Raw genomic sequence first — 24,959 nt, 5'->3', positions numbered from 1 at the left:
TTGAATCAGAAGAAATGTGATTTTCTAAGATAATAACTATTAGTTGAGTGACCATCTGAGAAATCAACCCTCACACATGTGTTTCAAATTTTCAATAGACTGCAAGTTCCAGCGGCAGACATTCTATGAATTCAAAGAGTCACTGCTAGAAACTCAAGTGACACATTGAATGTGTCAAATACTCATAGAGACTTTATATTATGAGCATATTTACAATCAAATTATTTCATAACTGAAGGAGTAATATATACTGAGTAAACTCTTAATGCGTTGTATACAAGAAGTAAGATTGAAAACTAAAATTTAACAGAAATTCATTCTTTTGATTTTCCACCAAGATCTGTAAGGCGAGCGACAACCTCCTCATAGTTTGGTACCCTTGGATGGACATGGCCAAACATATCAGGCGTATAAGATTTTGCTCGAGAATGTCCTTTCATTAGCTCTTCTGGAGTTATTTGTTCCAGTTCAATTGGAAGAGATGTTGTTCTGCCTGGTGGACCTTCTCGATTTCTATGACTAGAGATTTCGCCATTTGGTTTATGTCCTGAATCTTTATGACCGGACTGATCTAGATGTTTCATCCTAAGTGATTTTTGTTCTGAGTTAGCATTTTCAACTGAATCATCATCTCTTGATTCGATATGATGAGCATCTTTAGATTTTTTATTGTTACTTGCTACATCCGCGTGCTCTTGTTCATAAAGCCTCTGTTGCAAAGCTTTTGAATTCCATTCTAAGCCATATTCTGCTGCTATATCTTGCATCAACTGTAGTTTCACGTCCATTTTATGCCATACTGGCTTTAATTTCGCAGCAAACTGCCAAGAAAAGATGATATTTTTTACAAGATAGAGGAGTTATCCGAGAAATTTTATGCGCAAGTATTATCTGAGGATGAAGAGAATGTGTAGTTACCTGATTATTGACACAAGATTCAAGGGAATTTCCATATCTTTCATTAAGCATCGTTCTAAGTTGACGTAATTCAGGCAGGTCTGCTAGTCTTGCTGCAGCAAACATCAAAGATCCTACAGGTTCCTTACAATCCTCAGGGCATTCCCTGAAACAACAAGAATTGTTCAGAAATGAGGAAATAGTTTGACTCACAGGAAAACTATTCTTAGAACACAGGACATGGTAGACCAACAGATTACCGAGGACATGATCTTAGATACAAAGATATGGAGGTCGAGGATAAGTGTAAAAGGTTAGTAGGCAGTCGTGTAGTGTCTAGTTCCCTATCACTACAATATTGTTATTATTACACTCCTACGGTCTTATTCTTCGATTTTAGTGTTCTATCGGAAAATACATTTTCATATTCGTAAGTAGGGTTAAGGCAGCATACACACTACCCTCCCCAGACCTCATTTGTGGATTATACTGAGTATGTTATTGTGGCATGTGAGAACTGAGATGTTTATGATGCAACAAATTCACTAAAAAATCTAGTCAGAAAATGAATATCACCATAATTCATAAGCAATATTAGCAATTTATGTATACTGTTCTTCTGAGACACCAAATAGAAATTAAAAATGTGAAGAGTACCTCTGTGTACTTATGGTGTCAAGGTGACTAAGGATCTGCTCACAATATTGATCCAAGAAATCATAACAACTCAAGAGATTCAGCTCAACTAGAAGCCCTTCAGTCTGTTGCATTAAGACAAAAGATCAGTAGAGCTTAATTTCATCAATTTTGGGGAAAACACAGATTCACTTGTTGTGACAAAAAAAACGAAAACGAAAATCTAACAATAAAGAACACCAAACTTAACGTGGAAAAACCCGACAAAATTCGAATTGCTTCACTATAAAAATAAGAAGGAATATTCTTCTAATGGCTATACATTAAGTGCCAAAGAGAACAAACAATAGCTACACCAACAAAAGATAAATAAAAAGAAACACCACCCAAATCCAGTTGTTGTTCGGGACCTAAACAGGATCTTTATGACCTGCGAATCCGATCTTCACCATTCAAATCAACCACCAAGATGTCAGAAACACTCAGTCCAAATTTCAGCCCGATCCAACGGTTAGTTAATCGGAAAACACGATCTGAAGGTTGCTAGTAGGAGAAAAAAACTGCAGCAAAAGAACCTTTTTTTTTATTGAAAGCTCTCTAGAAAAAAACTTGCTTTATGTCTTAATGTCTTCCAAAAACAATATCAATGAGCAATTTATTATTCTCTCAAGATCATCCTCTATTTATAAAGTTGTATTTTTTCTTACAAAACCAATTCACTTTATTCAGGCTAATATGCCAATCCTCATCATATGATTTTTGATGCAAGTAGATGGATCCTCTATTACGCAGAGAAAATTGCACCATCAACAGATTAAACAATGATGCAATGACTCATCCAAAATAATAACTACACCTCAATCTCAACAAAGAAAGAGATGCTTGTATCACATACTAGAAGTATATCTAGAGCTTATGTAACATACATCATAACACTTCTATTTTCATATAAACACATAATTAAAATTAAAAAAATATGAATTTTAAAATCAAATGCTTTCCAAATATAGAAATGAGTCATCTCTGTTTGAACAGACACAAAAAAGAAAGAGGTCATACAAAATAAAACAAAGTCGCAAAAGAAAATTACTCTGTCATAGGCATTGACAACCAATTCAGATTTAACAAGGTCAGCTATATCATTCCTCAAGTGTTTCTGCATTGAATTTCTCTTCTTCCTGATCATTTCAATTCGAGTTTTGGTCTGATTGATTGTAGACTTGCTGTATCAAGAAAAATTTCCTCAAGAACATTAGCAGAATTAACAAGAAAATTAAAAAAAAAAAAAACAGTTGAATTATCACAATTACCATTTTGAATAAAACTTGTTTTTCTTCCATGAGTCCAACATTTTATTTATTTTTGGTCAAGGTTAAAAGATATGAAAAGTTAAAAGGACAGAAGCAACATGGATTTTAATTAAAACGTTTATGATGGAGAAAAGAACAGAGCAATATCATAAACAGTATTAATTAAGTGTTAATTTAGATTTTAATTCGTTACGACAGAATTTGAAGAGATAAAAAGAAAAAAAAACCCAGTCCAGCTATATTCCATGGGGTCTATTGGATAACGGTAATTAAGTTATTTTACTATAATGCCCTCATTATTAGGCGTGTGTGTTAATGGCTGTAGGCGAAGAGGAAGGGTAGTATGGTAAATGCCTACAGGCTCTATGGGATACGAAGTTGGCGGGTTTACGTTAGATTGATGGACTCTGAGAGGAAACCGCGGGAGAGTAACCGTTGAATATCATCTTTCAATTTCCATCCTTAAATTTTATTTTTTTGTTCGGAGGTAAAGGAATATAAAAAACAAAAAAAGATTTTGCGATATTTGATTTGGAAATTTGAAAAAAAAAAAAGAAAAAAAAGAAGAAGAGTGTAATGGAATGGACAAGATTTTTTCAATTATTAATTTGATTTTTCGAATTTTTTTCTTCAGAACATAAATTTTTTTTCTTTTCTTAATGAAACTTATGAGACACAAATTTAAATTAAATAAATTTGTAAATACCGAATACTTAAACGTTATCTCAATGAAAAGGAACCTACACCTAATTATAAGTAATATTGGGACGAATAAGATTTTCTAATTAGTAAGATTGTTTGAGTTTAACTATTAAGAACGAGAAATTCATCATTTTTATAATAAATTTTATGAGGTACAAAATTTAAATTAATTAAATGTATAAATAGTAAGAGAGATTTTTCTTTGCTCACGACTTTTTGAAATGTTTTGAATTGTATATTAGCTATTGAATTATAATATCTTTTATAGCTTATGATTTATACTAGTTACGGTCGCCTGTGCTATGCACGGTCCAATAATAATGTTTATAGTTGGACGGATATTTTTTAGGAAAATAATTATTGATTTTAGTGGTATTTTTTACATATCTAACTATAATTTATAGCATTATATATCAATATTATGACGAATGTGTATATACTAAAGTAAATTAGGTATACAATATAAATGTATTATAAATTTTAAAATATGAGTATATTTTTGTTGGACAAATTACAAAAATATATATCTTTAATTTTGTTTCACTTATATCCATTATCTCCTTTTACTTTTAAAAATCTCCAAAATTTCTTAAATTTTTAATGTATCTGAGTTGCATATTAATGTATTCGAGCCAGTATTTAATGTATCCGAGCTACATATTGTGTATCCAAGCTAGTTTTTAATGTACCCGAGTTAGTATTTGATGAATCTAAGCTGCAATATTAATGTACTCGAAGTTCAATTGTTGTATCCGATTTGTTTAATGTTTAAGAGATTAATGTAATTAAAAATTTATTAGAGATAGATTGTAATTTCATATTAAAACTATGAGATTTATTTGATTTACACATATTTGTTTGGTATGAAATTAAAAGTGAGCTAACGAACAAACTATAAGTTATTTTTTTAAATTCAAAATATGATGTAAAAATTAGTTTTGAATTTTCATGAATAAACATAAATTTTCAAATAAAATCAATTACTCCCTTTGTTTCAATTTATGTGATAAATTTCATTTTTTGAGAGTCAAACAATTTAAGTTTGATTGAAAATTTGCGCATGACATCTTCAATTTTTTTTAAAAAAATGAAATTTATATATATTTATGAATTACATAAAAAGTACTATAAATTACAATAATTGATAATCGAGAAACTTAAAAAATGTATGAAAAATTTATGATACAAAATAGACTTATTTAAATTACAAAATTCAAAACGTATAAGAAAAGAAACAATAAAATAGCAAGAAACAAAATCATCTTTGTGACTATATATATTTAGTAACAACAATTAATAACATTTCAAGTGTAATTTTACAAATATGATTTGAGCAATGTAGAATGTATACCATCCCTATACAATTCAACGCAGAATTATAAGAAAAATGATTAAAAAAAAATAGCAAGATATAAAACAATCTCTATATCTATATTGGTTATTAAATTTGCCATAGTAAAGTTATTAAATATATGGTGTATTTATGTGAGAATAACTTAATAAAGTGGTGAAGTATATGCAATACAGTAAAGTTCTTATATAATGGAAAATATAGGCTACTTTGTAAATTCAATTAATGCAACTAAGAGGAAAACAAGGAAATGCAACAAAATGCGATTTATGCATAAAATTTGAAATGTTCAAAGATGTATGGTACATCATAAATAGTATGTTGTGTTTCTCATTATATAATATCGGATAATTGTAAATGATCAGAAATTCTAAAGTCTATAATATCTTTTCTAATTTTTAAAATAAATTGATTTTTTCCATTTTTCAATTAAAAGACAGTAAAATTAAAAAGATAAAATATTATAACCATATTAGTTACTGTTGCTAGCGTTGTGCACGACCCATAATGTTAATGTTTATAACTAGGCGGATGTTTTTTAGGAAAATAATTTCATAACGCGTGTCCTTTCATTTCATAATTTCATATTATGATATCATATCGCATGACCATACGGACCCTTATTCAATTAATAATGCAACCAATTTGTTTAATATTTCCAGATAAATAGTATTCCAGAAATTTCAAATGTTTTTTCTAAATTATTTTCTTTTATACGAAATTTTAATCTTTTTTTCAAATAATATTCAATATATCATACAGATTGGTAGAAGTTAAAAGATATTTGAAATCAGTTAACTAAGTAAAGTAAATGTTAATTCAACGTACAAAACATCCCTAATCCTAATATAAACATGAGTTACAACTTTCACGGCTCGAACTCACTTTATTTATTGTTGCTTCAAGACTTCACTTTGGTTAATTAAGTGAAAATGAAACTACCAAAAACATCTCAAAAAGTGAATAAGAAAACGAAACAAATAGTTTCCACTATCAATTAAGTCATTACGAACAAGCCGGTCCAAATTGAGGTTACGAGGGAGGCGATCGCTGTAGTACAACAATGTTGTCATGGTCGAAACCGGTTGGATCATAAATGCCCTTGTCGTTCTTGCTACAGACCCAAACATCATTCTCACGATAAGCTACAGCAATTAATTACAACATTTTTTTTAGTTACAAAACATACATGTATATATATACATACAACAATTTGGAAACAATTTTTCATTTTTACCTTAATGACAAAGATGTTTTAGCTACTAGACAAATATGTTACTAATAAGACATGTTCAAAAACGCAAATAATTCCAAAAACTTTATAATAATATTCAAATCTTCTTTTTCTTAAAACTCTATGTTCATTCAATCTACATCATATAAATTAAAAATTGAAGGTAAAGGCGCATGCAAGAGGTTCATCTAAATTCTCATAATACTTGTTTTACATTCTGAATTTCCATGATAAAAATCCTGACTCCGCCAAAAGGGTGATTCTACAACAAATTTCTTACAAAAAAAAGTGAACTCAAAACTAAAAAACAAAACAAACAATTAAGAAAATGGAAAAGCCTCATACATAAGGCTAATGTTGAAGCTGAAGAAGAATAAGGAGAAGAAATTAAGAGTGACATACATACCATTGGATCATGCAGCTTCTTTAGTTTTCTTGTTTTTTTTTTGTTGGAATACTAGAAAATTGAAACTCAGTGAAAGAAATGAAATGAAATGGCACTTTAATTTGGAGCAGAGGTTTTGATTGGGTTTAATAGAAACAAATACACATGCAAAGTCTTGATAAAAGTGCAATTGAACTAATATGAATTACCTGCCAAAAGTTATATCGAGAAAAACAAAGAGCTAGGCTAGCAAAGTGGTTTTCTAGTCATCATAAAAAAACATAGGGCGGTTACTTTGGAGATATCGACATATATTAGAAAGCCTAACTTTTTTTAAAAAAAAAAAATCTTTTATGTAATTAAGCAAAGCAAAGAGAGCTTAATTGCACTTCTAATTATAAAAGCCTGTCAGAGTTATGGTTTATTGGTAGAAATGATTCACCATTAATTAAAGGTCTTAGATTTGAGCTTTGAGTATAATTGAGAACGCCACTTCAAAATAAGCTTTGTAATATTTGATACGAATTTAATTGAAATTTCAATGTTGGACTCAGAAAAAACTTGAAGCACAAACTATATTTACTTGTGTTGGTTGGGGCTATGTATATACTAATTTGGAAAGAATATTTCATTAGAAAGCGAGATCAAATTCCTGCCTTTGCCTTACTGCTCAAGCATATATATATATTCACATATTGTGAGCACATGAAATTAGACCAAAATATAAATTTACTTTACTTGTTCGAGAGACTATCTTTCGAAAAGACGAGAGTTATATATATTTTTTTACTCACTCTGTTTCAATTTATATGAGATATTATCTTTTTAGTAAGTTTTAAAAGATTATTATAATCAAAATTCAAATTTATATATCATTAACTATTGATTGCAATAGGAATTACATTCTCCGTCCTTTTTTAATTGTCGTATATATAAAATATGATTATTCATAAATATTTGTGAATTCTAAAAACCAAGAAAGAATTGATTTTTTCCAACTTTGCCCTTATTATTAATTATTCTAAAATTAAGAGGTACATATAAATAATTTAATGTAATTTGAGTGGACATAAAATTTAAGAAATATGAATTACTTTTTGCAGCATTCTAAAATCACATGCATTTTTAAAATAAAAGAATTTTGTATACTTTTTATCAAATAAATAAGACTCAAACATGTGTAGAATGTGGATAATATAATTAAATATCTATCGAATAAAAATAATTATTATTCATTAAAACAAAAGTCTTATCATATGATTAGAATTTCAAACATAGCCAATCAAGCCATATTTGTGTGTTAAATTTGGGTTCTGAAGGCTAACCTGGAGCCCAATCTGAGGCTGCCTTGTGGCCCAAATCAAAGTGCGGAGCAATGAATCCTCATGAATATCTATAAAACAATTTTTTGTAATTTGTATATTTTGGAAGCAAAATATATAAACAAATGAAATTATATAAATCGCAGTCTCTATAGCAAACAAAATGATAGCTATGGACAATGACAATTTAGAATTTTTGTTCAGGAAAATCGAAAAATAAAAATAGTAAATATGTAAATAAGCCTTTAGAAATGGAAATTTTGAATTTTTCGAATTTTAAAACCACATTTTAAAAATGTTTTCTAGAGTAAAAAGAAATTGAAAAAAAATGAAAAATAGAACTGAAAATTAAAAAGAAAAACTAAAAAAAAAAAACTGAACCTGAAAAAATAAAACGCTTTCACAGAAATTAAAACCAATGGCGTGCACTTTAATTTAGGGGGACTTGCCACTGTGCCATCAGTTTCTCTTTGTTGAGAAGTTCAAAATATATATATCTATAGAAATATAGAAAATTTACTTTATATATACAATGTAAATTTTTTGCTGAGGGGGTCGGGTGAATCTCCTGAAGACCAGATGGACCCTGGCTATGGAGTGCAATTATCAAAACTATAGTTATATAGTCTTATTATGTCTATTGTACTTGTTATTTCAAAAAAAAAAATTGTTAAGATTAGTTTGCTAATTCTCAAAAGAATCCACACTCTTCTTTATCTTTAACGTTTATAGCCATTATTATTGGTATGTATATAAAAGAAATGTATAATGCATATACAGAGATAATATTGCTACGATTTGTAAAAGTTTTAATCCTATTTTGACGATCTACATATTTTTTATTGCTTCAATTCGCTATATTTTGGGTTGATAGAAAAAGCATCTACTTATCATTTTTTGATCTGATTATTTTTAAAGAATATCCATTATGAATTTTGTTATATTTAAATTTTGGAATTCAATGTTATGAAAATAAAATTATTTTTAATACAAAATGATTAATTTCCAAAGTGAAACTTTTGGTATAAGTCAAGATCAATAATCAAATAGTCTTAAAATGCACATGAAGTACCTATATATAGAAAATAAAAAAGCACAGAGAGAACTCAGAAAAGGACTGATAAATTAATCAAATTCAAGTTTTAATGGCTAAATTAATTCGTTATGAATATCCATCAATTGACGAGTATCGAGTATACTTTTCATTTTCTATTCGATTTGACGTATAATATTTGTATTTATTTTAAATGTAGAAGTGTTCCGTAATAAGATTTTTTATCTAAGACCTAAATCTGAAATTTTTTGTTAAGGGATAAACAATCTCATCCACGACATCCAACACCAAATTATATGGTGATGAAAATCTTATATTAATTTACCGTAGATTATTTTTAAAAAAATAAGAATTATTGAACTATTTTGAGTTCCTTTATCAGCTTATCATATATCTGATTTTACATATAACCAGAAATTTTTTTGGGACGACCATAATATACTAGTAGTATAATTTGCAGGTAAGACTTTTAAGTCAACCAAAGTGTGAGCAGTGAAATCATAAATCTAAAAATAGAGTACCAAATCTAATTTATTTTTTTGGTGTTTCCGAATATTATTCTGAAAAAAAATTTAGAAATGATTTATTAATATCTCAAAATATAATCTACGTATTTTGAATATTTATTATATTGTTATCCACTTCTACATAATTAGGATATTCATAACTTTCAAAAACAATTAATCTGAAAGTCTATTAATCATTTTTTAAAAAAAATCTAAAATAATAAATTTAACAAATAAAAAATTCTAAAATAGTAAATTTAACAACATTACATAATAACTACAAATAATCTCGACAAACAAGTATTAAAATTCTATCACTTGTTATTTCAAAATTAAATGGGTCCATTATCAATTGTTGGTCCGAATATCTATGCAGCTCCACTTGACCGATTGTAACTGAAATTTACTGGTTCACGTACATCATATGTGCTGGGCTGTGCACAACGAAGAATTTGTTGGCCGTTTCCTCGGTGGACAGATAAAAATTTAAAATCAGTTGCAGATTTTCATAATCTTGGATAACAGATAAAAATTTAAAATCAGTTGCAGTTTTTCATAATTTTGGATAAATATTATGACGCAGATGAGATTGTTTTTTTCCTTTATCATATCTCATATTTGAATTTGGATATAAAAAAGAAAATTGATGGTCAACATCATCTTTATTAAATTAGTCGAACATTAACATAACTATCTAAATAATTTAACGCTGAATAAAAAAATGAAATTTATGATTCTGCAGTGCACACTTGCTCCTTTATAAGAAGCAAACAAAAAGGTGCAGAGACTATAATCATAACCGAGTCCCAATATCAAATTTAATTTATTTACTCCATTATTTCATGATATTAGGATTACATTTTTAGACTCATCGTCTACTTATATATATGCCTACCCCAAAAAAAGAGATAAAATTTAATCACGTTAAATGTTAGCAAGTGTTAAATAAGAGTTAGGCAGCTTACGACTGGATAATCTAATTCAGTTTCAGAGAGAGAGAGAGAGAGAGAAACGGTTATAAAATTGAAGATTATTTGATTGGGGAAATTAATTAATGCAGATATGGATTTCTGGCCAGAGTTTTTAGCAAGTAGTTGGGGAAAAGAATTTGTGGCTGGCGGATTCGGAGGAATCGCAGGTATCGTATCTGGTTATCCTCTTGATACTATTAGAGTCCGTCAACAGAGTTGTACGCCTGGTTCTGCTTTCAACATCCTCCGCCGTGTTGCCGCCACTGAAGGACCTCTGGCTCTATACAGAGGCATGGCTGCTCCTCTCGCTTCCGTCACATTTCAGGTCATTCCTTGTTTTTATCCAGCAGTAATTACGGTTTTTACTAATTGTATATATATAAAATTGAAGTTGTCAAAATTTTGAATTCGCATCTGAATCACACGCGTAAAATGAATGTTTATTCATGTATATAAATCAGACTTCTCCCCTGAGTTTCTCCTAGCTAAGCTTATTAGAGCAGGTGGATTCCATCAAACTCATTATATTCAAATAAATATGTTTTATGTTTAAAATTCATAAAAATAAAATTTTAATTTCACTGCGTATTACTTTGCCCTGTTTCTCGCCGAAGATGAGGAGTCCAAAATTTCACAGTTACAAAAAGCAAACATCGTAAAAGATTGAGATGGGTATTACGTGGAGATAAGTGAAGAGGTCTAATAACACGTAATAGTTATATTTTGTAACTACCAAACAAAGAGAGATAGAGACTGTTGGGTCCTCAATTGGATTTTTTACGTTCACGGAACTAATACCAAATTAAGCTTGCTTAACAATAATAATAATAATAAAAGTAATAAATATTAGAATTTAGAGACCACGAGTCTCCATCATAAATAAATAAATAAATAAATAAATAAATGGAGTCTTAGTCATCAAATCTTCATTCATTGGTGATTCATATCCGTTTGTGGAAGAAAAAAAAGGGAATTAAGTCATTAACTAGTAACTAGTATTCTAGCAGGAAAAGAATGGACATTCTCAAATGACATGAGCACTTAAACATCCTTTATTTTATTATATGAACTATTTTCCCACACCACCAATTCTATTTAGATGGTTGTTACGTATTATTTAATACTGTATGATATTATATTGTTTGGATGAATATAATTCTATTTAGATGGTTGTTACGTATTATTTAATACTGTATGATATTATATTGTTTGGATGAATATAATGTATGTTTAACAGAGTAAAGTTAGAAAAAGTAGGATAAAAGGTAAAATAGGACCTACAAGCTCTACGATAAAAGGTAAAATAGGATGTACAAGCTCTAGGGTTTCAAGAAGCAAACCTGAAAAATATGCAACAATATTCTATCAACAACAGGGAGCAGCTAAATGGATATTCATTACAAGATTAGCTATACTGAACATGCTATATATCAACGATAGGCTAATGAATTGGGGTGTCACAAATAACCAACAGTATGTCTTATGTAGTGAGGGTATTGAGTCAAGTGAACATCTCTTTTTTACTTGTGATTACTCTAAAAACATATGGACACAGCTGTTATATTGACAAGGAATAACTAGAGACCAGCTAGCACTTGACAAGATGAGCTTGAGTGGGCCAACAGAAATGCACAAGGAAACGGAGCAGCACACCACTATCTTTCGAATGAGCATTGCAGCTGCAGTTAACTATATCTGGACGGAAAGGAATAATCAGGTCTTCCAGGCTAAGTCCAGCAAACCACACATGGTAACCAAAAGAATAGTGCAAGAGAGATGTTCGAAGCATAAGCTTACAAACAAACTAGTAGGACTAGATCACTATGCCTAGACCTTTTGTAGATATGTAGTCTTTGAAGAAATGATTGTTAGTTCATTGTTTGGTTGCCACACCAATACATATTTGTACTGAATGTTAATAAAATAGGACTACTAAACAAAAAATAAGAGCAAGATGAGGGGAGAAATAGGTAACATTCGATTGCACCAAAATTAAAGTTATAATTTAAACAAGGAAAAAGGGTCTGATATACCTCACAACTTTGCCATTTGGAGCTGATATACCCCTCGTTATGAAAGTGACTCATATATGACCTTGCCATAATACAAACGGCTCACATATTTAAGTCAAAAAAATAATATATAAGTGAAGATGGGCTATCAACTGGAGTATTATTCACTTCTCATGAGAACATACACTATAGGTTTAAATTGTATTTCATGCATAATTTGATATGTTAATTTTTTGCAACTTTAGCTAATTTGCTGCCACAGTTTACAGATTGGTACAAGTTTGCTACATATGAACCTTGAGCAAATCTTCAACTTGATACATGTAACTCATTGTTGTTCTTATTTGTAAGACTAATCGATATAGGGTCTAATAATCCCTGAACTTAATTAATTTCTACAATGTGTAAAATAGTTTCTTTGCTATTGCAGAACGCCATGGTATTTCAGATTTATGCAGTGCTATCTCGAGCATTGGACAGGAATGTTCCAGCCAGTGATCCACCCTCCTACAAAGGAGTGGCCTTAGGTGGATTTGGAACAGGAGCATTACAAAGCCTAATGCTCACTCCTGTCGAACTTGTGAAAATTCGACTTCAGTTGCAACAGAGAAACATCCTGGATAACAAAAATCAAATGACTAGTTGTAAGGGTCCAACTGATGTGGCAAGAAACATATTCAGACAAGAAGGATGGAGGGGAATTTATCGCGGATTAACAATTACAGTCCTCAGAGATGCACCAGCTCACGGCCTATATTTCTGGACATACGAGTATGTAAGAGAGCAACTTCATCCAGGATGTCGTAAGAATGGTCAAGAGAGCTTTAGAACAATGCTTATAGCAGGTGGTCTTGCAGGAGTAGCTAGCTGGATATGCTGCTATCCCTTAGATGTTATTAAAACCCGATTCCAGGCTCAGTCACAATCTACACCATTGAGATATACTGGCATTGTTGATTGTTTCAGGAGAAGTGTGAAACAAGAGGGATATAATGTGCTCTGGAGAGGTTTGGGAACTGCAGTTGCCAGAGCATTTGTAGTGAATGGGGCTATATTCACTGCCTATGAAACTGCCTTAAGGTGCCTTTTCATCAACAACAACAAAGAAGTTCACGCGAATATTCAAACTGAAAATGCATTCTAATATAGGAGTAAGTAGTCATTGAGCTGTGTTGTCTCATTTTATATTATTCATTATACCAATTGTATGGTTTATACCTCAAGCTGAAATGTAATATCAGTCTTTTCGTATCAACTGCACTTCCTGTGGACATGGTTTAACATCCAAGATTAAAATAGTGTAATGTAACTTTCATTTATGTAGTATACTCCAAAGCTTCAACAAAATGCTCAATTCAGGCTTCAGCGGCTATAGGTGTTGAGATAGCCTTCTTGATCTCTTCAATTAGACATACGTCCCCCATGGGGTTTATTTTCTTTCTTGTCATGAAATTTAAATGCTCTTAGAGTTTATTTAGCAGCATAAAGGACAGAAATGTGTTACAATTTCTCTTTAGGTTTGCAGATGGTAAAAATCATTAATCGCTCTGCTATATTGACACTTCTTGAAACAAATTACAACCAAAATATTATTATTTTTAGTGTCAAATAACTTATTTGACATTGTAAAGAAACATGCTCAAGAAATACAAATCGAATAGGGTTGATTCCTCATATGGTCATTCAATTAATAAATGTCAACTCTGAAAGTCACTTTACTTCTTGATTCCAATTTTCTGAGGTAATAACTACTAGTTGAATGATCGTCTGAGAAATTAACTCAGATCTAATGAGGTTTTCTGAAATTTTTCAATATAGAAGTACATGGCATGGCAATTAACAGACAAAAGAAGTTAGCTAAGCTCGAAAACTTTCATTAGTAAGCAAAAACATTTTCTCTGTAGTTTCTAGAGCTTAATGTGACCAAGACTTAACATTTAACTGTTGACATTGATGAATGTCTGTGGAAGTGATAACTCATTATACATGTCCATGAAATACCTGTCAACAATGTCAAGGTAAACTGGACATTTTAGGTAAGAGTAGTAGTAGAGAACTTCTTTTATGTCCATCATTTGATCCAAATCTTCCTCATCCATCATCTCTAGTTCCTTCATCTTCTGTACTAATACCTCACCTTTACTTGTGTTTCGAAGCAATGCATCTTCCATTTTTTCTTTCTGTACTTTCCTCGTGTTGTTTACTGATTCTTCGCGTATGCTCTTTCTCTGTGGAACTTCGTTTTGGTTACTACATTCCCATTGTTGAGGAAAGTCTCTGTAGTAATCGTCCAATTCTTGAATAATGCTGTTTGGAATTCGGTTGCTACGAGAGAAGAAGGGATTGAAGTGACAAACTTTAGGTAACTTGTGATGACTTTTAAATAGAAATGAATTGAGATTATGTAGTGTTTTGAAGAAGAGGTTCTTGGTCTTTTGAAAGGTTTTCTTAAGCAGCATTTGTGGCTTTCTGTACAACATCCCCATGTGGCTTTTATCTTTCTCTATCTTCTTAGCAACAGATAATGCAACTTATTTCCCTCCTTAAATTTTAGATATCCAAATAGTTTTCAACATGTACTGATGAAAGTGATGGGGACAAGGGCATTCTCTTCTTTTTCTTCTCTTGACTTACTTGCTTTAATTGTGTTCCCCAATATATCTCTCTTTTTCGATATTTTGGCCACCTTGTGTGCACTTCGACTAGTGTACATGCTATGGTATTTTGTACAACTTGTGTGCCCTTCGACTTGTGCACTCCGAGTACATGCTACCTCTTACCAACAAAATTTCGGATAACTCTGTCTACCGAGGTTTAGGTAATTAAATTAGAAGAAATAACCTGATATTTTTTTAATTACTATTAATTCGGAGCGTTTTGTCTCCGAGAGCCGGCCTAGGAGCGTCATCCTTATATATCTTTTCTATTTGCGTGATATTCTTTTTGACTATAATGCTGCTGAAAGTGTTGCAGCATTCATTATAAAGAAAAAGGGAAAGTTGATCAGTGTGTTGGAGGATGCTTAAAGTGATTATTACCTATAATTAAGCACACACTAAATTACATTCAATACAGTTTGAGACAACTGGGCCCCAAGTAATACATGAAATAAGGACTGAATTTTCCTTTAATCAAGTAATTAGTACTGTCTGCATCAATTATGTCGAGTTCTTTTAAATTAAAGAGCTGTCTTTTGGGACCCTACCTATAAAAGGATTGGTATAATGTTGGTTGAATAGGATAAGAGGGCAAAACTGATGGAAATGAGGAGGTGAATACCTCTGCTGAAGGAAACCTCCTTTTTTTTAAAATAATTGTGACGTCCGGATCAACTTACATGCATCTCGACTAATATGTCCCACTAACTAGCACATGTATGTAACTGTGTCCACAAGACTTGTACAAATAGAAAGAACCCCTGATATTTTTTGCGACTGTGTGGAACCTAGTGGTTAATGAAGTGCCGCGAAGAAAACCTCTTCTCTGTTTGAGGATAACTACAGCCGTTTTGTAAGTCATGACAACAGCTGAATCATAAAATTGCAATAATTTAACTCTGTATCTTTTGTTACACTGATAATTAGAAGGCTGACGAGTTTATAGTTAAGCTGCGGATATCATACATCATACAACAACAATAAGCAAAGTGCAGGCCAATTTTGATCAGTACACGCTGGAATTCAGTTAAACATATACAACAATCATGAAAATGATTTGGCAGATTAATTCAATATATAATTTATCATTGCTGTACATCCCAAAATTAGTGCATCTCAATTTTTGTTGATACCGATACATTAATTCATGAGGTCTGCGATTTAGGCCATGACCTCTTACTGGTTATCCTCTTTGCCTTTGTGGAACTTGAAGAATTGATGCAGCAGCCTCTGGAGTTCTCCATAATTCTTTGTTCCAGAAACAAGCCGACCTTTAATCCACTGGGGCAGCTTGTTGGTTGACTGTGAGGAGCTTCTTTCAGAAGGATCATATGTATAGCGTTTATCAACTAATAGGATGGCAGCATAGTCGTTAATATGCCGAATTGCTCTACCTACAGCAGATAATTGAAAAGACTGGAATATGAAAATCCTCATAAAAATATGAATAAGCTTAAGGATTACTGAAAGTGGTTGTTCATTATATCAAATATTAAGTTATATTTAAGGATCAAGAGATCTATACTGCAGCTAGCTGAAGGGTTTCTAGGAGTAAAGGAAAGTCTGTGAGATTAACGGGGGGGGGGGGGGGGGGGAATAGTTGAAAAGAGAGCCTTTTCATATTTTTTTTGGTTCTAGTCCATGCATAAATGTTTATCCAAAGACAAGTTGGATACAGCACTCACCAATTGATTGATTCACAGCTTTCATGCAAAGATTCTCATAATACTGCTTCCCTCTATGCTTGCAGCTTTTTAGGATGTCCAGCCCAGCTTGAGCATCTCCATTATACCAGCTTCTTTCAGCCTGAAATTTGGTGTTCTTACCACTAGAAGTATCAAATCCTTCAATATGTTTGATCCTCTCCATCAACTCGATGTCAGCAGGACTAGGATAGGGCAATCCAACCATGACTATACATCGACCCATCCCATCGCTGAAGTTGATACCTTCTGATACTTTCCCACCCACAATAGCAAGGAGAATTGCACCATTTCTTGATTCAGGATCCCGCTTAGAACTTCTATGGGACAGTGCATCAATTGTTTCCTTGTATTCCTTCAAAACAGTTTCCACATCTGTACTTCTTCTAGGTTCTCTAAATATACGCTTCTTTTTCATAATTCTTCCAATGATGCCCGACTCCTTCCATGCATCATAGACCTGGCCTTCGTAGTCAAATGATGAGAAGAAAAGAACCATGCCTTCAGGAACTACATTTACCAAATTGGAGACCAAAAGCCCTAGTTCTTTTATCTGCCAATATAGGTTCATGAGTATGTCAGATTCAAGAGTGTACTTTACGGTAATATTTTAACTGAATGTCAAAGCAACAACTTCTAATTAATGGAAACTGGAAATCTGGAATTTTGCTGGGATAACATAAGTGAATGCAGTATCCATGTAGCACATTCACAGACAATGGGAGAATTCAGTTGTGGAATTCTTTACTTAAAACAGGCATATATGATGGAAGACTTGCATACCATGACTGATGAGCTTCTGGCGCTGTAACTAAAATCAAAGGAGTGGCCAGAAGGCCCCTGAGGAACAACAACTGGTAGAATGTTTGCAGATGGGATGATATGACCACAGGAAAAGAAATGCAACTGATCCGGTGGTAACCAAGGAAACAGGCGTTCTTTTGTTTCCTCTATAGGTTGCAAAGTCCCGCCAGCAAATATGACAGCATGAGCTTGATTCAAGATCTGCAAGTAGTAGTGCAGAAGAAAATGGTTTTCCATAAATGCCTTTGCGGGGGAACTTTGGAATGTAAAAAGATGAAGTTGCTAGCAAACCTCAGAAAATATCTTTTCTCCTGTGAGCATGACATATTTCAAATACCCTCCTTGTTGCATTGAGCATTTTGGCCTTGGCCTTGATATTATTATTCTTCCATCACCATCTTTATTTGTTAGTGACAGTAACATGTTAACTAATGCTTGGAAACCAGATAATGCACTTTCATCATGACTGCTTTGATCGTCATTTTTCAATCCTGAAACTTCTACGGAGAGTGCTAATTTATGTCCATATCCACATACCTGAGAGCTCAAAGGTCTTCAAAACTAAACGATATTAAAGAGGGAAAGAGATAGATGTACAACTAGTAAAGAGTCAGAAATTATGTACCTTGTGCATAATATTGCTTTCTTCTATATACAACAAGAGCTTATACAGATTTATGTTGTCAATATTGAGGGCAAATAGAAACTCGTTTATCGCCGTGGATGACTCAAAGCCACTTTTACTTCGCTCAGCATTACAAAGGGGGTCAAAGGTGCTTTGACAGTTCTCATCACGCAGAACTTGTAGAAAAGCCCGAGTAAGGACCATCATTATTTGAATATATCTTCGGTTGCCTGGCCCTAGCAGATTGCGAAAGCGTATGAAGTAACTCTCCAAGTGTGAATGCACAAGTTCCAACTGAAAATGAAGCAGATCCATTAATTGGATGTTTCTTCAATGTGAATACTAGGAAGTAAAACACAAAGAAAAGAATATTTAAGTGTTGGGTAGTGCCAGATGGGATGGTTGTGTGTGGCTGATGGCAATGATTGGAAAATTTTCTTTACCTGTGACAGTGTAATTTTTGCGTTGTACATGCTGACGAGAGAATCAGCTAAATTATGAGCTTCGTCTATGACAACAACACTATCTTTTAAACTTAAACCAAGTGATTCACGCGATGATTTTGAAAGAAGCGATTGATAAGGAAGAACCACAAGATCTGCTGTGTGGACCATGCTTCTTGAGCCATAGTAAGGGCAAATTTTTAAGTCATTTCCAATCTGAACAAGATCCTCAATATCCAAGGGCCCTTGTTGAGAAACCTCACTTCGAAATTCTTTTCCTCTTTTCTGATTCCTAAGCATTGGGCATCCTGAGGAAGTCTTGGACCTTCCTGCTCTGCCACAAGCTCTGATGTTCTGCATATAAATTAGTAAGTGAAGTTAAGGAGTTCCAATTTGGAGCATACAACTATTTGTCATAGGCTGAATCTAAACAAATACATAGTCTATGACTTCCATAAAATAAAAGTCACATATTTATATAATGATTACATCATGCTGATACTATTAGAACGTGTTCCTCAGCAGCATTGGCATCGTAAAATTCCAAGTGAACACCAATTGCAGAGTAAAATTATGTCAATTTTTAAAAAAGGTTGAGCTTCATGTTATAATCTAATAAAATGGTAAAAGTATGAGAAGAATTACATTTTGATACTAGAAGAATAGATCTCTACTTCAGGTTATGCCAGAGATGACGTGTAAGATGTCTTGCTTAGTATACAACAGCTACCTATCAACACATTTATAAACTTAATCAGGTAATGGTTCTTTTACCATCTATATGTTAACTAGAATACTTGCATATGCCAATAGAAACTGGGTGAGAATCCAGCTAGGCATACCTTTGTCTTTGATATTTTAGAAATTTCCTTCTTCCTACTTTTTTGAAGCTCCAAACATTTCTCATTTATCTGGGTGGAGCTGCCTAACTTCAATACATCTGAAATGGAAACCAACGGATCCCAAGACATTAGCATTAGAAATGTTCACTGAAAAATTTCAACAAGATTGCAAATTTTTTACTTACAAAAGAACAAGCTCAAAAAGCAGTCTATCTTCAGTACCTTTATTAATGCAGAAATTCTTCCTAGATCCTAAGCATACAACCTTTACTTCATCAGCAAATCTAGTCTTCCTTAACTCCTTTACGAACTGTGAAAGTTGTGAATGTGTCCGGCTACAGAAGTAAATTTTGGGTCTAGCCTCATCCTCTTCATCTTCCATGTTATCTTCATCTTTTTCTTCCTCACTCGAGGAATTAACCGGCACCCCACCACCCTTCCTTTTCGATCGCCCTCCATTTTCATCTTCACTCTCATACTCTTCAACCAAAAACTCCTCTTCATCCATTCCCTCAACCTCATGTTTTGTCAGTAAATTCTTTACCTTTTCAGTGTCAGTTTCTTCATCCTTCCCACCCCCGTTAGTAATTAAATCTCTCACATTGTCCCTTTTTCCTTTCCTATCAATTTTTTTGTTGAACCCCATTTGCTTCTTTTCCTTTGTCTTCTTCTCAGGCGATTTGGTATCTTTGTTAATGACAAAGTCCCTCATCCAATCTGGTTCATCATCAACCCCCAACTGATCTTCCTGATTCCCACCTAAATTCAAAGAAGAATCCATCTGGGTTTTCTGATGTTGCTTTTTATCAACAAGCCATTGAAGAGCACTGCAAATTATACTAAGCGTTTTACCAGTCCCTGAATATCGGTTCAAAAAACCCAATTGAGTAAATTTAAGAGAGGCAGAGTTTAAGCCCTTCACAGTGTATATGCTGATTTTAACCGAAACCATACAAAAACAATCACAACTAGATGCAGTCAACTATGTACCCTGCTACAACAGGCTCTTTCTATGGGTGTAATGGAAAAAAAGTAACTAAACAACCTCTAAATTAATGTGAGTAATATAAAAGCATATATATATATTTTTTTACATTTGTATAAGAAAGTGGTGAAGATATATATACCAGTGGGGCTTTCGAGCATGGCAACGCCGCCTTTATTGAGGGATTGGTAAAGGGCGTTCATGAAATCAAGCTGAATGGAATAGGGTTCGTACGGAAATGCCGGAAATTCCCTTCTCTCTTCCATCTCTCTGAATACAAAATTGAAGTTCAAAGGGACTAGGGTTTTCTTCTTTCTTCTGTTTCTCGCATACAAGTGTGCTGCCGTTTGCAGCAGTTGTCTTTCCCGCGCTTAGTTGTGCTCTCTGTGTTCTTTTTCCCTTTTCCTCTCTTGAGGGAGGTAACTTTGTTTTTTTCTAAAGTAATTATTATTATTATTATTATGTAAATAAGTTAAACACTTAAAAAGTAATATATTGCATACTTTTGTTATATATTTTAAATTCAATAAGTTGTAAAAATTCATACATTATTTGATTGACGATTAATGTTGAAGTGCATAATCAAAGAAGGACACATATTTCAAATGATTAATTAATTTGATTGCGTAAGGACGCTTGTGAACATGTGCACAAACTTTCTCAAAGTATGTTTGAACTTTGTCATACCTAAAAGAGGAAGTTTCAAGTATCATAGGTCCATAATTCAAAGAGACAGAAAGATTAATAATGATGTCACACATCGTTGGTGGCTCGTCTTTGGGGTATCATGTAGTGAGAATGTAAGTTTAAAGTGTAAGTTCTATAGAATGGTGTTTGGACCAACATTGTTATATAAGACTAAGTGTTAACCAGTCAAGAACATTAACATTTAAGAGAATGTTCAAATGAATGTGTGAAAAGAGGGATATGATTGGAAATAAAATCATACCATGCCAAGGCGGGAGTGACTTTTGTTGAGTACAAGACTAGGGAAGCAAAATTGAGATAATTTAGATATGTGAAGAGGATATAGATCAAGTATGTTTCGTTCATAGTTGTGATTAATTTTTTTTTAATCGAGAATGAAAAACCTTGTAATCATGATAATTTTTTTTTAGAATCAAAATTGAATTGGCCTTCAATTACTCAAATAAAATCTAAAATCTCATTACCTCACTTTGAGGTGCAAGTGGTTGACTATAGTATAGGTGGGTTTAAAGAGGTAAAGGTATACCGAAAAAGGAACCAGAGTGGTGATTAAGCAAGATAGAAATTTAAAATCTCACACAAAGAGGCTATTTTTCAAAGGCAAGACCAAAATGTGGCTAGTGAATGCTAATTCTACCGAAAAGCTTGAATATATTGATTTAGTCCAATTACCTTGGGCCCAATTCAAGCCCATTATCACTTTAGAAACAACCCTAAAAGCCTTCTTCCTTCACTACCAAACTATAAGCACTGCCTAGATCGCCGCAGTTCTCAGTTGAGAAAGCTCAGGAGGAGGTCGCTAGGGTTTCTGCAACTGTAGCGTAATGGTAAGTGAAGCTAACTCTTTCATCCTTTTTCCTGTTAACGTATACCTTTTCGTTTTCCTCATCGAATTGGTAGAAATCACAAATCACGAAATGGTTCGAAAACTAAAATTGAATGGAACTACAGTGAATATTGAAGAATGACCTGCACAGATAAAAAAAATGGTTCTGATTATAGAAAAGTAGTGCATATGTTTTTGTAAGTTCGCTAAAGGTGATCTGTAATTGAACGTGTGGATTTTACTATATAGGGTAAGGGAACAGGAAGCTTCGGTAAGAGGAGGAACAAGACCCACACACTATGTGTGAGGTGTGGAAGACGGAGCTTCCATCTCCAGAAGAGCCGTTGCTCTGCTTGTGCTTACCCTGCTGCCCGTAAAAGGACATGTAATACTTATAATCCTAACACTTGTAATATTATACATTATATCAGAATATCAATCCTCTGATAGGAGTTGTACTCTCTTTTTTTACATGCTTTTCTGAATGAATGATTTGCAGACAACTGGAGTGTGAAGGCTATCCGCAGAAAGACAACTGGAACTGGCCGCATGAGGTATCTTCGTAACGTCCCTCGCAGGTTCAAGACCAATTTCAGAGAAGGTACACATATTATAGTGTTTCTGCATTTTAAGATTTGCTAATTTACTTTTTATTTAGGATTGAGTGTGCCTTTGGTATGGATAACATTGTTTATAGAATTTATGAAATCATTTTCGAGTGATTGCTTACTTCTAAAATGGGAAACCTTATTTCCTCTAGTTATAGACAAAAGTCATTTTACTTTACAGATATCCCATATACTTGCCTAGACAAATATTTAGATATTGTTTTCAACCTTCATTGCTAATATGACTACTACCTCTTTCTCATCTGTTAAGTTGTTCAACTGGGCACAATGTTTAAGAAGTTTAAAAAATAATGTGTTTTTAAAGATAGAAAGTTGTCGATTCCTTTCCTTTTTAGAAAGAAAGTGTCACATAACCAGGGGTTGATGAGAGTAATAAATGCTATTGATGTACATTGTCTTCCACTTTGTATGAGTGAGGTACCATGCAGTTATAGTACACGCTGTGACTACCCTTTTACCTTGACTGATGTTGCATATTGCACCCTTGGTCTATAGTAAATTGAGGGGTTGTTGGGTAGTTGGGTAGAGTTATGCAGTTATTCCAATGCAATAATTAGTGGTGAAGGAATTTATGTGTTATTTTATATAGGTATTTATTTATGTCTTTTAATTACACCTTTTATCTAGCATATTATAGTACTTAGATTCCTTCATAACTTGTGCATATATTTTTTATCTGGTTTTCTAAAATGGAAACCAGACACAATATTAGTTTTTAACATGAATACCTTACCTTCTAACCAGTTACCAAACATACTATTACTTGCACATATCTGTATATCTAACCTCCAAACCAGCTATCAAGCAAGTCCAAGTGTTTATAATTAGTTCCAAGAAACCAGAACTGAATACCTAAAATAGTTTTAGTAAATTAATTTCAAGATAAAGCTGTTTTCACTCAGTATTTCCCCCCTAACCAATGTACCTATTGGTGTTTTAAGTTGACTACATATTAGTTGAGCTTAAAAGATGCACACCTATAATTCCGTGTGATTGTTCCTTTGTTTAGCTTGTCTGAGTTTGTGTAGTAGACATTGCCAATTGGTCATCAAGAATATCTGGTAATAACAAGTATGAGATAATAATAAAATTCGTACGCTTGTTCGTCCAGGTACTGAAGCAGCTCCAAGGAAGAAGGGAGTAGCTTCTGCTTGAGGCCTTCGAGACAGTTACTTGAGAGGCTATTAGTGGTAGCTTCATTTTGATATTTCAAGTGTTAGAGCAAGTAAAATTTTGGGACCTTCTATCTTAGTTTTTATTGCCCTTTGAAAGATTAATGTGCTTAAAATTTTAAAAGTATGTGTTCCAACTTGGCATTTTTATAAAGAACGGATCTTGAGACTTCCATAACTTGTTGGATCTGATCTACCTGTCTAGTTTTTATCTTACCTTGTGGTTGCCCTTTTTGAATCTGTTGATGTTGAAATGATTCCATTTATTTTATTGTTACCTTGAGGTTGTTCAACTTGCTTATTTCAAATCTGGTGCTGTATGAATAAACGACGCCCAATGTGCTGTTCTTTTATTCTGATTTGCCTGATCCGGTTCTTAGTATGGTGATGTTACCTGTTAAATGTTAGCATAGATGATTAGTTTAGCTTGCAGTATGAATTCAAATGTATGTCTCTGAAGTCTTGCGTTTCTTTCTTGGTTACTGAAACAATGCAAAGAAAAACAGTGTGGCATATTGCGCGGCTGGGATCACCATTAAATACAAAGTAGTACTGGAAATTATTCTCATGATAAAAGAAATTTCTCTCTGATCTTGTCTCCTTTTTTTCTTTGAAGTTCTCTTGTTTTCAGGAAAATGAAGTTATAGCGATGTGTTTTTTTTTGGAGTTGTAGGTTAACTGAACTAACTTTAGGCTACAAGGTGATTTGAGTTATTCACCAATTATCTCCCATGACATTTTTTTTTCTCAAATGAGTCGACTCCTATAATGGAATCTTTCAGTGCAATGTTTATATTTCCGTCATGGTGCTAATAAATAATTTCTACATCTGATGTTAGAAATACACAATGTTGCTAGTTGCTAGATGGTGTTGAGGGCATCGAATTGGGTTGAAGGTAAGGCGTCTAAAATTTCAAATAGTCTTGTAAAATTTTTAATGAAAGAAGTCTTTACTGTAAGGCGTTTAAAATCTCAATAGTCTTGTAAAATTGTTAAATGAAAGAAGTCGCAGTAGCAAAGGGGTAACAACCAGGCCATGACATTTAACTCTTCCTGTAAAAATGAAATATTCCTCAGGCCGCCTTGAGCGATGCAACGTACCAACTGAACCGCGTAAATTTAATGATAAATAACTCTTCTTGCTTCTATGTAATTTATAATTTTTTTTTTAAAAAAAAATAGAAT

General features: G+C 32.8%; 5 protein-coding genes and 1 long non-coding RNA gene across 6 annotated transcripts; 2 read left to right on the top strand and 4 right to left on the bottom strand.

Moving 5' to 3' along the window:
- Positions 1–146: 146 nt before the first annotated feature.
- On the bottom strand, positions 147–3,019 carry LOC101246065 (uncharacterized). Its single transcript, XM_004242165.5, has 5 exons — positions 2,844–3,019; positions 2,624–2,756; positions 1,555–1,658; positions 919–1,063; positions 147–821 (listed from the first exon to the last, which is right to left on the bottom strand). The coding sequence occupies exons 1-5, from the start codon at positions 2,882–2,884 to the stop codon at positions 315–317; spliced, it is 930 nt and encodes a 309-aa protein (XP_004242213.1). The 5' UTR covers positions 2,885–3,019; the 3' UTR covers positions 147–314.
- Positions 3,020–5,663: 2,644 nt separating this feature from the next.
- On the bottom strand, positions 5,664–7,094 carry LOC109120492 (uncharacterized). The gene is made up of 2 exons (XR_002027897.3): positions 6,537–7,094; positions 5,664–6,041 (listed from the first exon to the last, which is right to left on the bottom strand). It is a non-coding gene; the product is annotated as an uncharacterized lncRNA (long non-coding RNA).
- Positions 7,095–10,108: 3,014 nt separating this feature from the next.
- On the top strand, positions 10,109–13,727 carry LOC101247830 (mitochondrial arginine transporter BAC2-like). The gene is made up of 2 exons (XM_004241682.5): positions 10,109–10,693; positions 12,811–13,727. Exons 1-2 carry the CDS (start codon positions 10,460–10,462, stop codon positions 13,522–13,524), a joined length of 948 nt encoding a protein of 315 aa, XP_004241730.1. The 5' UTR covers positions 10,109–10,459; the 3' UTR covers positions 13,525–13,727.
- A 590-nt stretch (positions 13,728–14,317) lies between these two features.
- LOC104648056 (uncharacterized) lies at positions 14,318–14,866 on the bottom strand. Its single transcript, XM_010324381.4, has one exon. The coding sequence runs from the start codon at positions 14,864–14,866 to the stop codon at positions 14,318–14,320; it is 549 nt and encodes a 182-aa protein (XP_010322683.1).
- A 1,110-nt stretch (positions 14,867–15,976) lies between these two features.
- Positions 15,977–20,846, bottom strand: LOC101246354 (uncharacterized). Its single transcript, XM_010324382.4, has 9 exons — positions 20,582–20,846; positions 19,677–20,312; positions 19,455–19,552; positions 18,613–18,966; positions 18,170–18,463; positions 17,836–18,081; positions 17,524–17,745; positions 16,723–17,293; positions 15,977–16,431 (listed from the first exon to the last, which is right to left on the bottom strand). Exons 1-9 carry the CDS (start codon positions 20,703–20,705, stop codon positions 16,214–16,216), a joined length of 2,763 nt encoding a protein of 920 aa, XP_010322684.1. The 5' UTR covers positions 20,706–20,846; the 3' UTR covers positions 15,977–16,213.
- A 962-nt stretch (positions 20,847–21,808) lies between these two features.
- On the top strand, positions 21,809–23,952 carry LOC101248112 (large ribosomal subunit protein eL37y). Its single transcript, XM_004241683.5, has 4 exons — positions 21,809–21,974; positions 22,223–22,358; positions 22,473–22,574; positions 23,714–23,952. The coding sequence occupies exons 1-4, from the start codon at positions 21,972–21,974 to the stop codon at positions 23,755–23,757; spliced, it is 285 nt and encodes a 94-aa protein (XP_004241731.1). The 5' UTR covers positions 21,809–21,971; the 3' UTR covers positions 23,758–23,952.
- Positions 23,953–24,959: the final 1,007 nt, after the last annotated feature.

This window comes from Solanum lycopersicum, chromosome 6 (genome assembly GCF_036512215.1).
Source record: "Solanum lycopersicum chromosome 6, SLM_r2.1".
In the NCBI taxonomy this organism is placed as follows: domain Eukaryota; kingdom Viridiplantae; phylum Streptophyta; class Magnoliopsida; order Solanales; family Solanaceae; genus Solanum; species Solanum lycopersicum.
The sequence above is the reverse complement of the archived record's forward strand: the minus strand, read 5'-3'. Positions and strand labels throughout refer to the sequence as shown.

Coding starts and splice junctions, on each gene's coding strand:
- LOC101246065 (XM_004242165.5), bottom strand. CDS start 2,884: ATGTTGGACTCATGGAAGAAAAACAAGTTTTATTCAAAATG. Junction 2,757..2,843: donor AACAAGTTTTATTCAAAATG/GTAATTGTGATA, acceptor TTCTTGATACAG/CAAGTCTACAATCAATCAGA. Junction 1,659..2,623: donor TTGTCAATGCCTATGACAGA/GTAATTTTCTTT, acceptor TTAATGCAACAG/ACTGAAGGGCTTCTAGTTGA.
- LOC101247830 (XM_004241682.5), top strand. CDS start 10,460: ATGGATTTCTGGCCAGAGTTTTTAGCAAGTAGTTGGGGAAAAGAATTT. Junction 10,694..12,810: donor TCGCTTCCGTCACATTTCAG/GTCATTCCTTGT, acceptor TTGCTATTGCAG/AACGCCATGGTATTTCAGAT.
- LOC104648056 (XM_010324381.4), bottom strand. CDS start 14,866: ATGGGGATGTTGTACAGAAAGCCACAAATGCTGCTTAAGAAAACCTTT.
- LOC101246354 (XM_010324382.4), bottom strand. CDS start 20,705: ATGGAAGAGAGAAGGGAATTTCCGGCATTTCCGTACGAACCCTATTCC. Junction 20,313..20,581: donor CATGCTCGAAAGCCCCACTG/GTATATATATCT, acceptor ACCGATATTCAG/GGACTGGTAAAACGCTTAGT. Junction 18,967..19,454: donor CTAAAATATCAAAGACAAAG/GTATGCCTAGCT, acceptor ATTTATATGCAG/AACATCAGAGCTTGTGGCAG.
- LOC101248112 (XM_004241683.5), top strand. Junction 22,359..22,472: donor TGCTGCCCGTAAAAGGACAT/GTAATACTTATA, acceptor AATGATTTGCAG/ACAACTGGAGTGTGAAGGCT. Junction 22,575..23,713: donor CAAGACCAATTTCAGAGAAG/GTACACATATTA, acceptor TTGTTCGTCCAG/GTACTGAAGCAGCTCCAAGG.